Raw genomic sequence first — 12350 nt, 5'->3', positions numbered from 1 at the left:
ATTTATGTTCTTTAAAACCATCCACTTGTGGTATTTCAGTTACAGCAGCACTAAGAAACTCAGACAAACAGGGAGGACGTGGTGCTCAGGAGCAGAATGACACTCACTTACATCCCCAGGATAACAGATCTGGGAATCAAGCCTGTATTCCTATGCTTTTAGAGCTGTTGGAAGAGCCAAGGAGGCTTTTCCTGGGCCAGAACTCTCACATAATTTTGGCTTTGTTTTGTGTGATGCAGTAGAGCCTGAAACACAGGAGGATGTGGCTCTACAGACCAAGGTTTCCTGGGTAAAAATGGGGAGAAGTCATAGTGGAAGACTAAAGGAACTAAACTGAAGAGTTCTTTTAAACTGCCACTTAAAATTCCTTAGACTTCCTAAATAATAGCCTTTTGGGATCATACGAAATGGAAATGCAATTGCTTTGTGCTGTCTTTCTAAAAAGATTTCAACTCTTTTTCCAACAAAGGAATATCTACTGTTTTTACACTTAATCAGCTATAATGAAAGAATATGAAGAGCTGTCATGTGCTTATTAGGGAAAATTATCAGATATTCTTTTATATGATGAAGTAACACACTGAGCTGGTAATTCTATAGTGCACACTAAATTACAATTAAAGGCTTTTCTGCTCCACCAGAATCTCATTTATAATCTCTATGGAAATATTCTTCCTGCAGTTATTTCATTTATACTTCCTTTATCTAATTACTATAATATTCGTTCTGAATCATATTTTCCTAATGTACCCTTATTCAATTATAAAGTTATTTTCAAGTACAGTTACTTTCTAATATCAAAGAATACCACTTGGCCATCTATGTCATTTGTCATGCTTCTTAATTGCAGATAGTTCTTGAGCCATTTTTTTTCCTTACACTTTTAACTAGAGTGAAATTTCTATAAATCAAAATCTATTGAATTATCCCATTTCTTCAAAATAATAGCCTGAAATGATCATGCGATATGCAAAATTAAATATTCTACACTTGGTGTATCTTCGATACATGCTACTGTTTTCTCGGGTTTCAAGAAAACCATACATATAGGAAATACTGTTGGATCCTAGTGGTTTTGTGTTTTAATGTACAGAAATTGTTTTGTTCTAAATGGCTGTTTCTGATTAAGTTCTAGATTGGAGCAGGCTGCAGGTTAAGAATGGTTGTTGTTAGGTGCTGTCTAGTTGCTTTCAACTCAGTGACATCATGTGACAGGGTAGAATTACCTCACAGGATTTTCTTGGTTGAAAATTTTTTTCTTTAGTTTTATTTTATTGTTGTTGTTGAGAATATGCACAGCAAAACATATACCAATTCAACAATTTCTACATGTACAATTCAGTGATATCAATTACATTCCTTGAGTTGTGTAACCATTCTCACCCTCCTTTTCTGAGTTGTTCCTCGTCCATTAATATAAACTCACTACCCCCTAAGGTTCCTATCTAATCTTTCGAGTTGCTGTTATCACTTTGGCCCCATACAGAAAGTTCTTAAAGAGCAAAATGCTCAAGGCAGACATTTTGACAGCAAAGGGTTTGGTTTTGGTTTTTTGTTGGGCAATGGGTCCAGAAAGTCTGCAGTCCATGAGAATTTGAAATTCTGTTTTCCCCTTTTTGATCAGGATTCTTCTATAGAATCTTTGATTAAAATGTTCAGTAATGATAGCTGGGCACCATCCAGTTCTTCTAGTCTCATGGCAAAATAGGCAGCTGTTCATAGAGGCAGTTAACCATGTGTTCCATACCCTCCTCCTATTCCTGACTCCACTTCTTCCTCTATTGCTCCAGGAGAATGGAGACTAATTATCATGCGTTGGATGGCTGCTTGCAAGCTTTTAAGAACCCAGGCACTACACAATGAGCTAGGAGGTAGAACAGAAGCACTACACATATTACTAGGCCAATTAACTGGGATATCCCATGAAACCATGACCCTAAACTTCCAAAACAAGGAACCAAATCTCTTAGCTATAAACTTTATGGAAGCAGATTGCCAGGTGTTTCTCCTGTGGACTGCCAACCTTTTGGTTAGAGAATATTAAGTCAATCTTAGCTTTTATAAGACAGTTTCCTAAGGTCAGAGGCCCAAAGTTTCTATAAATGACAACGTATATTGGCACCCTATAAACTGTAACTGTGAATTCACTGAATAGGGACTGTGTAGACAACCTGCAGTCTGCAGAAAGAGAAACCCAGTGGCCAGACTACAAAGATTTGGCTTCTTCCTTATCAATCCCTCACCAGGGTGATAGACCTGGTGAATAAGAGGTTTTCACTGCTCAGAACTTAGTAAGTGGGATATCCTTAAGTGAGATTGCTCCCTAAATATCTAAGTGACCAAAGGGCAGAATGACTTTGTCTCCTTCTTACCAATTTGAAATCATCCCTTAAGAAGATCCAGAAGCAATGTGTTACAACCCTAAATAGCTAATACTACAGCAGTCTTCCAAAAATACTTAAGCGTATCAGTACTTATAATTCAGAAGAGAGACGTGTACTGCTGAAGAAAATATTCATAGTTATTTCAAAGCTTCCAACCAGGAAAAAAATGAAACAGTAAAAAACTTCTCTCAATCTTTGTCCCTTATATAATATTTTGTTACTTGAGTAACTCATTTAAATGAGTGATAGTCTGTTTTATTTGTGGTTTTTAAGAGGGAAAGAAATGACTAGGGGTTTTGGCAGCATGGGATAATGATCAGCATCCTTATGTGATCTCCTGTCTGGGCTAGACATGGCACCTGCTGGATCTTCAAGAAAGGGGGCCATAGTGGGCAGTGGCTGGCACTCCCTGTCTTTTCTGCCCCAGACTCAATGCCCACTCCTGCCTGGACCAACCCTCAAATAGTCACAAGGTTTCCAGGATTTACAAGGATAGTTCTTACACACCAAGAATTTGGAGACACTGGGACTTCTGGGCAACCTGGTGCCATAGACAGAAGCACCACACCGTCCCTCCACAGCAAAGACCCGAAAAACAAAGTAAAACAGAGACAAGCATCATTCCTGGAACCTGAAGTGCCAAATGAAGAGATAGAGATCTCAGCCAAGCACTGAATGGAATAAGAAACCGACAGAGGGCGGAGAGTGAGCAGAGATACGTGTGGAGGGCCTCATCAGCTAACGCAGCACAGATCTGCCATCTTGGACTCCAGTTGGGGATCAGCAGACAGGGAGCATGGAAAAGCAGCTTCGAGAAACTCCCAGCAGGAGACAGAGGACCCAGTAACAAAAGATACATGCTTTCCTAGCCCCCTTCTCCCCCTCCCCACCCGCTCCCTGGCCTCCTCTGCTTCTTGCCAGCCACAGTATCTTGGCCAGGGGGCAACTGCTTTGGCCTCGGGCTGCTTGAGTTCGCTCTGCTCACAATGGCCAGGCCCCTGAGTTGCTGTTGGTTCTTTCCATCTCTTCTGGTTTCTTCTGTGCCTCCTACCACCTCTCCCTCCTTGTTCTGGAACACCTGGCTCTGCGTGCCATCTTTGCTTCTTCTTGAAAGGCTGTGAAGCCATGCTCAACTGGGGAACCACTGCCCTGGCCCGCAACACTATGCTAGTGGATCCCTGGGGCTTTTTTTCCCCTTGTTTTGCTTTGTTCTGTTTTGTTTGTTTTCTTTTTCTTTTTACAGCTCGGGAGCCCCTTCTAGCTGGGTTGCACTGTGCGGCTTAGGAGCCACTCCCCCAATCTGCGCAGCCACGAAGGGTGGGATCCCTGGGGACATTTCTTTTTTTCTTCATTTCTCTCTCTTATTCCCTTTCTGTCTGTCTTCATTTCTCAGTTCTCGTCTCTCTACAGTTATCTTCTTCTCCTGTCTTCTACATACCTGGTGCTGTGTGACATCTATACCCCCTCTAGCTAAGCTATACTGCACAGCCTGGGAGCCGCGTCCTCAGTCTTAGAAGCTCTGCCTGTGGGACTTTGGGGCTCCTGGGGACTTTTCTTTTCTTTTTCTCTTTCCACTTTTTTATCTAGTTATTTTTTTCTTTCTTTTTCTCTTTTTCTTTTTGCTTTTTTCATCTCTCCACTCCAATGGCAAGCTCCCTTAGCACTATTTTTTTTCCCCTTTTTCTTTGCTTGTTTGTTTGTTTTTGGCTCCTGTTTCTCTCTCCCCCTCTCCTCTTTCCCACGCCCCTATTAGCTCCACACATCACAACCTCCCCCCTCTTTCCTGCCTACCTGGGCCATGCACTAAACACCACACCCCCAAGTAGCACAGGGCATGGCCTACTGGAACCTGCCCAGCACTGATTCCTGACCCACCCTGTCGGCCCTAGTATGTGCTACAAACAACCCATCCCAGCCCCTCCCCTTTGACTGGACCTGCCCTGCTGCACCATAGCTGAATGACAGGCCCTGCCCATTGGACAAGGAGGTAAAAAGTATCATGACTACAGATGAGCAAACAACAAAGAATGTACAGCCCACCTGCCCGGACATAACCAAATAAAACAAAAAAGCAGGACAAAACAAAACAAAAAAAATCCACAATCAAGAAACAAAGAAAATAACTACTGATTGTCCAAAGACAACATATAATATCAAAACATATAAAAAAACAGGACAGGATGGGTCCTGTAAGTATCCAAAATAAACACCAGATGACTTTCCAGTAGAAGAAAAGGCACTAGAACTTCGTGACGGGGAATTCAAATCTCTAATATTCAGAGCAATCTAACAGTTGAAGCAAAAAGCAGACAAAAATGAGGAAAACCCAGACAAATTTTTGGAAAAGGCAGACAAATTCATGGAAAATACTGACAAAAAAAAAAAAAAAGGAACAATTCAGGAAAGTAATACAGGAAAAAAATGCCAAAATAAATTCACAACTAGAAATCATACAAAAAGACAACAATTAGAAATCCAAAAGATAAACAACAAGATTTCAGAACTGGACAGTGTCACAGAAGGGCTGAGGAGCAGGTTTGAAACGATGGAAGACAGAACCAGTGAAATTGAAGACAAACACTTGGATACAACTGTGAGGAAAAATCAGAAAAAAGAACAAAAAAAATGAAGAAACCCTGAGAATAACGTGGGATACAATCAAAAGCAAAATTTTACGAGTGATTGGAGTTCCAGAATAGGGAGAGAAAATGGAAAACACAGAGAGGGTCACTGAAGAATTGCTGACAGAAAATGTCCCTAATATCATGAATGATGAAATGCTGACCATCCAAGAAGCTCAACGAACCCCATATAGGATAGATCTCAAAAGAAAGACACCAAAGCATATCATAATCACACTCCCTAAAACCAAAGACAAAGAAAAAATCCTGCAAGCAGCTCAGGAAAAACAAAAAGTCACATACGGAGGAGAAACAATAAGACTAAACTCTGATTATTCAGCAGAAACCATGCAGGCAAGAAGGCAATGGGATGACATATACAAAACCTTGAAAGAAAAAAATTGCCAACCAAGAATAATATATCCTGCAAAACATTCGTTCAAATATGATGGTGAAATTAGGACATTTCCAGATAAACAGAAACTAAGGGAATATGTAAAAACCAAACCAAACTTATAAGAATTATTAAAGGGAGTCCTTTGGTCTGAGAACAAACAACATCAGACCACAGTCTGAATCTAGGACACAAGATTGTACCAGCCAGATACCAATCTAGGAAGTGAACTCTCAAGGGCTACCCAAAACCAAAACAATTGCAACAGGGAACCAGAGAGATTAATCTGTAAATGACAACAACAATGTCAGAACAATAAAAGAGGGAATAAACGGTATAGGTATAGAACTCTCTAGTAATAGAGAGCAGTTCTACTGTCACACAGAGTCAGAATCAACTTAATGACAACTTTTTTTTTTGGTATACTGTATATGTATGTGTACATATACATAGGAAACCCTGGTGGTGGTAGTGTAGTAGTTAAGAGCTACAGCTGCTACCCAAAAGGTCAGCTGTTTGAATCCACCAAGCACCCTTTGGAAACCATATGGGACCGTTCTACTCTGCCCTACAGGGTCACTATAAGTGGGAATCGACTAGATGGAAATGAGTTTTGTTTTGTGTGTATGTATATATATATATATACACACACACATAAACACATGCATACATATATTAGGTTTTTATTTGATTTTTTCCTAATTTTATTTTTTTAATATATAATTCAGTGGTTTTAAATATATTCACAGAGTTGTGTAACCATTACCACTATATCTAACCTCAGATCACTTTCATCACCCCCCCAAAAAAAACTCTCATATATGTATATATTTTCTTCATATATGTATATTTATATGTATAAAAACAAAATGAAGGTTTCATGAAACAATACTTTGCCTATGTGGGATGCATGCTGATATTGTCTATTCTATTCCATTCTACTCAATTTTTTCCATTGTTTCCATTATATTAAAAAAAAAATCTTATCATGACTTACTACATTGATTGCATATCCCATTATTGCGTTGAAACCAACAGTCTGCAAAACAGCGCCCTAGACCATGTCAGGCCTTCCTGTCCCAGGGGCCACAGCACCACTTTCTTCCCCTTGCGTGACCCTCAGCACACTGGTCATTAGAGGGAATGTCTGTCCTCCCTGTAAATTTTACGTCCATGAGGGCAGGGTCCAGATCTGTCTTGTGTTTGACGTGTTCCCAGTGCCAGGCACGGTGCGGAGCAGGTAGTAGGTACTCATAAATACTCGTTAGATGAATAAATTTTTGCCTTTGAAAGGGAAAATTACACCCACACGCTTCTTTTGCTTTGTGTTCACCTGAATAAAATGAAACTCAATAAAGGTGTTATCTTGCACTTATTACCAGTGTAGGCCAGCAGCTGTGCAGCCTTTTCCTCAGAAATAAGGCTTTGGACTTGAATTATCCATATAGTTGTCTCAGTGCTTCATTTCCCTTTGCCTTATGCATTCAGTTTGAGCACCCGAGTCACCACGGGGACTCTATAGGTGACTTCTATCAATGACGCGAGCAGTACGGTGTGCGACAAAAACCCTTAGCAAAAGCTTTGCTTTGGATGGATCAGCCAGCAAGGACGTTTCCTCCCCCTCCCCTGCACCCTCTGTCGCCTCCCACCCTCCACGCTTTTGTACCTGTCTTTGCCAGTCTCGTGCTTGAAGAGTTCATCGAACTGCAGCATCTTGTGGCGCGTGATCATGAAGGCTTTGAGCCGTGGCAGCACCTGGCTCAGGAGCTGCAGGTTGTTGTAGACCTGGCCCTTGCCATCCCGCCGCATATAGCTGCTGGGGCCCCAGAAGATGAACACGGTGCCCTGGCTCACGTTGAGCAAGTCATGGCGGTTCCGCAGGATCCTCTGGATGCTGGAATGCGCGATGACCCTCAGGCTGGTGCGATTGCCAACATCACCCCCGTAGCCACGTGTGGGGGCGTCATTCATGCGGATGACACACTCTGTCTGGTCAATCTGGGACCCTTGCCGGCTGCGCAGCAGATGTCCCGAGCTTGTCACCAGGGCACAATCCCTGCAGTGCATTTTCAGGGGCTGGAAGGCAAGGGGAGAAGGATACTGTCAGGGGCAAGGGGATTAACCCCACTTGGCACCTGCAGGCTACTTCCCTGCCTCAGGAGAAGGGTGCCCATCCCTTTCCCCTCAGAGTATATCCCTTCTGCTACTGCTTCTCTGATCCATATATTCTATTTCAAATTGTTGACAGAGAGAGTTGGAATGAAAAGAGAGCTAGCGTTGACCTGTCACACATGGGCTAGGAAATTTACTTGTATTATGTAACCATATCATCACATCAACCCAGCAAGGCTGCTATTCTCACCATTTAACAGATAAGGATTGGAACTTAGAGATGTTAACGAATTTCCCAAGTATACATAACTAGCAAGTAACAAAGTCATATTTTCAAACCCAGGTCTTTCTGAATCCAAAGTTGCCTCCCCGCCAAGTCAAAGAAAAGTCTATACTACAAATTACTGTGATAAATTAAGCATTCAACAATACTCTGGATGTTGTACAAATATGTTTCTCCTAAATAAGCATCAACTTAGAATCACCAGGAAATGACATGCAAAGTGTAATCCCTTCACTCTGTAATTTTGAAATGACAATTAGGGTTGTTTCTCCAACTTTAAGAGAACACAGAGAGAAAGTGAGTTGGTCCATCTTTGTAAAGGTAAAGATGGAAGTTTGGCCCTGTGGTGCTTACCAGGGACAAATCCAATGGAAACGTTCACTTCAACACCCTGGCACACCTATGATTTGATTTCTGGACACCTACATTTGAACAAATTACACTTTCCTCTATTCATGTTTAATGAGAAATATCTCTTAGTTTCTGTTCAAAGATAATATAATTACACCTTGAGGCCAAGGCCAGCAAGTGCACAAGAATCAAGAATGTTCTAAAGGAATGTTGCATTTTTAGATTTTCCCCAGACTCTTCCCTTCTTCTCTGTTAACTTTGAGCAGTATACACTGGCTCCTGTGCAGCCTCAAGAAATCAAACCTAATTTAGTACTACATATATTCAGTTCTGTATCTTTTTCTGAGCTCTAGCTAAGTCTTCAGAACAAGACATAGAGTACCTTGAGGGCAGCCACATTATTTCAATGTATAGAGGCCAAGAGCACCAATGGTCCCAGCCTTATCTCCGCCACCTATTAGCTATCAGGCCTTAGTAAGTCACTAATCTCAATAAGCCTCAGTTTTCTCAGCTTAAAACTTAGGATAATGCCTCATTCTACCTTGGTAGGGTGAGAAAATACATATACGCACAGTATTAGGTTGAACCTTTTGAAATTACCAATATTTGACTATTAAAAGGCTACAAAAAAAGCAATTGTATGTGGTTGATTCTAATACTTACCATAGGACCTGGTACAAAGTAACTATTCAATAAATGGTCTCTGCTATTATGGTTATCCATAATTGTGGAGCCTGTTGTAGCACTCACTAAATCAGTATTGACCACTCTGTGTTTATAAGGGACACATGGGCTTGTAAAATAGCAATCTACCCTTGCAAAGTCTCATCATTCATTCAACACTCAATTACTCTTAGGTGACAGGCCCTGTGCTAGGCCATATGAATGCAAATGTGGAGACAACAGAACCCCTCAAAGAGCTCATACTCCAGTAAGGGGCAGTGGGTCTATAAAGAGTACAACAAAGTGTGACAGTGTGAAGAGAAGGGGCTGGACAGAGAACAGCAAGGCCGGGGGCACAATGCAACGAGCTATCAGTTAATATCTGAGTGTTCACCAGGTGCTGGCCACTGTTCTGAACTCTTTATATAATTGCATTAATTCTTCAAATAGCCCTATAAGGTAGATACTATCATTATCACCCCCATTTTACAAATGACAGTATTGAGGCATAGAGAAGTGAAGCAACTCACTCAAGGTCAGTTAGGAAATGGCAGATCTGGGATTTAGGCCCAGGTAGTCTGGTTACACAGCCTGTGGGATTAACCATTATGCCATTGCAGTAGAGTAGAATAGGGAGAATACGTGCCATGGATATTGCTTTACTCCTTGCCTACCTCCCTTCCTCCCAGAAACTCACTGATACTATTTCTTGAACCGTAGTGTTGGTACTGCTCTTAGGGCACTAGGCTAGGTGGATGCAGTAAAAATGACAGGGTCTTCTATCCAATGCCTCCATTCCTCAGGGACTCATTCACAATAGATTCATCCAGCTAGGGTCTCAACTCTATGATGCTGAAATGTGGTTAAAGCCAAACCTTCATCTGAGGAATAATCATATTCTAGATTCCCAGAAAGTGCTCCGGTGCCGTTGAAGAACCTGCCGGCCTTAGATTAAAAGGAGAGTTCAACTAAGATTTATTCAACAAACATACTATTGTTATTGCTGTTGTGTGCCAGTGCATCAATTCTGACTCAAAGGGACGCTATATGGCAGAGTAGAACTGCTCCATAGGCTTTATGTTCCAGGCACTGACCGTGGTGCTGCAGATAAAAAGATGCAGAAGACACCGTCTTTCTCTCAAGGAGCATACAGTACAGGGAGAGGATGCCTCCCTGACAAATAATTATAGGACCATGCAGGAAGTACTATAACACAATTAGACACAGGTGTCACGGGAATGAAGGTGAGGGAGCATTTGAGCCTATCTAGAAGAGTTTTTTTTTTTTTTAGAAGAGTTAAGAGACATGGGAGAGCAACCAGGAAAGGATGGTGCAACAGAACCAATGGATAAGACCATTTTTAAAAGGAAGTTCTTAATTTCTTAGTGTTGCTATAACAGAAATACCAGAAGTGGGTGGCTTTAACAAACAGAAATTTATTTTCTCACAATTTAAGAGACCAGTCCAAAATTGGAGCCTTGGTGGCCCAGTGGTTAAGTGTTACAACTGCTAACCAAACTTCAGCAGTTCAAATTCACCAGCTGCTCTTTGGAAACCCTATGGGCAATTCTACTCTGTCCTGTGGGGATGCCCTGACAGTGAATAGTGTTGGTACTACTCTTGGGGCACTAGGCTAGGGTGCTGCCTCCAGAAGTCTCTCTCTGTCCACTCGGGGGAAAAATCCTAGTCTCAGCTTCTCTACCATTTTCCATGTGGCATCTGTCTTCCCTCATCCCTGCTCACTTACTTCTGTGCCTAATCTGCTCTTTTTATATCTCAAGAGTGACTGGCTTAAAACACACCCTACACTGATATGGCCTCATAAACATAACAAAGAAAACCCTATTCACAAATGAGATCACATTCACAAGAATAGGGGTTAGGATTTATAACCCATATTTTGGGGGGGTGCACTGTTCAATCAATAACAGTAAAAAAAAAAAAAAATTTTTTTTTTTACTATTCAATCAATAACAGAGGAAGTTGTCAAAGATGCCACTAGCCATGACAGAATGAGTAAAAAAAGGCTTGAAAAGCATTTTTTGGATTTGGTGACCTCTGACAAAACAGACTCTGTAAAGCAGAGGTGACAGAAGTCTGACTGTGGTGGGAGGTGAGAACGTAGAGGCTGACGCTTGGCTTGGAAGGGCTGATAGGGCGGTTGACGGTGGAACAGCACAGATCCACAGGACTGACTCTGCCAATATGGTTGTCCATAGTTGTCCCCGGTTAAGCATTGAAAGTTCTATATTCTGAGAAACCTTTCAATCTCAAGTAAACTAGGACAGTGGGTCACTTTATTGCCACTTATGAAGAAGCCCACCTTTAAAAAAAAGTACAAAGATGACAAGGAGTATCTACAAACAGCATGTTATCAATAAGGATTAGGGTCTGGAGACCCTTGGCCTAACATGGACTTTGGTTTTTTTTTTTTAAACAAACGAGGTACTTAACTTTCTCACTGGTTAAAGAAAAAGGTGGGGGAATCAACTAGATACTCATGGTCAAATGACGTTCATTTGTTTATTCATTCAAAAGACACTTACTGAGCACTTAAATATACCCCTGAGGTACTGTATTAACTCAGTACATTTGCTTAATAAGGCCACTACATAAGATTTCATCCCAATGGACCCTGCGGCCGTGAAATTTGCTTTTTTCTCATCAGCCTTTTCCATAGCTATCATCCTGATTTTTCCAGTTTGATTTGTAGTTTTCAATACATTGTGCCTATTATTACTCAGAAAAACATTTTGAAGGTCCCAGGAGCACCTCTTTCACTCATAATTAATTATTCTGCCTGTGATTCTCACAGCTGGAGGCCAGCTTTCCTTTGCCCACAAGAGCCAGGGGAAGACCTTTTGCAGGGAAGGCCAAGGTTGTTGACCAGGTCACACAGACTCTCTGTTGCCATTGAGTTGACTCCGACTCATGGTGACCCCATGTGTGTCATGGAAGAACTCTGCTCCACGGGGTTTTCAGTGACTGATTGTTTGGAAATAGATCATTGGGGCTTCCTTCTGCAGTGCTTCTGGGTTGGGCTCAAACTTCCAACATTTTGGCTTTAAACATCTGGACCATTAACAGACCTGTGATTACTAGGAACCACAAAAACGTACCCGGGTCCACCCAGTCCCAGAAGTCCCTCCCACATGATTCCTGCCCACCTGCCTTAGTTCCGAAGCATTGATTACCTCAGGCACCAATAGCCATTCTTTGAGTTGTGAGGATGCAACAAACAATGCAAAAAAGATTGACATCTGAATTATGCCTTAAGTGCCTTTTAGTAAGTGATGCCAATAAAATCGGCAATTGCTGCTCTAAACATAATGTTATACTTCCAACAGTTGGGAAGACCATGTGCCAAGGGCTGAATCACTTCCAAAGAAGGAAGAAATGAAGTCTGTTCCCTGCATTCAGAGGGACTGATGATGTCTTGGGAGACAGAATGACTAAAAATTATACCAGCTCTGTGACCCTGTTTTCTCAAAATGTATTACAGTCCTCTGATAGAGCCGTGTTCCTCCACATCTCAGAACCAC

At 41.6% G+C, this 12350-nt stretch overlaps 1 protein-coding gene across 2 annotated transcripts in view; it reads right to left on the bottom strand.

Moving 5' to 3' along the window:
• Positions 1–12350, bottom strand: part of ST6GALNAC5 (ST6 N-acetylgalactosaminide alpha-2,6-sialyltransferase 5) — a 238098-nt gene that overhangs the window by 20624 nt on the left and 205124 nt on the right. The window contains exon 3 of one of the 2 annotated variants that reach the window (XM_003411225.4): positions 7066–7475. The exons of the other annotated variant lie outside the window; for it this stretch is intronic. Within the exon in view, the coding sequence (XP_003411273.1) occupies positions 7066–7475 (410 nt within the window). The remainder of the gene's footprint in view (positions 1–7065; positions 7476–12350) is intronic. 2 annotated transcript variants of the gene reach the window in all.

This window comes from Loxodonta africana, chromosome 3, assembly GCF_030014295.1.
Source record: "Loxodonta africana isolate mLoxAfr1 chromosome 3, mLoxAfr1.hap2, whole genome shotgun sequence".
NCBI classification, from domain to species: Eukaryota; Metazoa; Chordata; class Mammalia; order Proboscidea; family Elephantidae; genus Loxodonta; species Loxodonta africana.
Note: the sequence above shows the minus strand (reverse complement) of the source record. Positions and strands in the feature narration are given on the sequence as shown.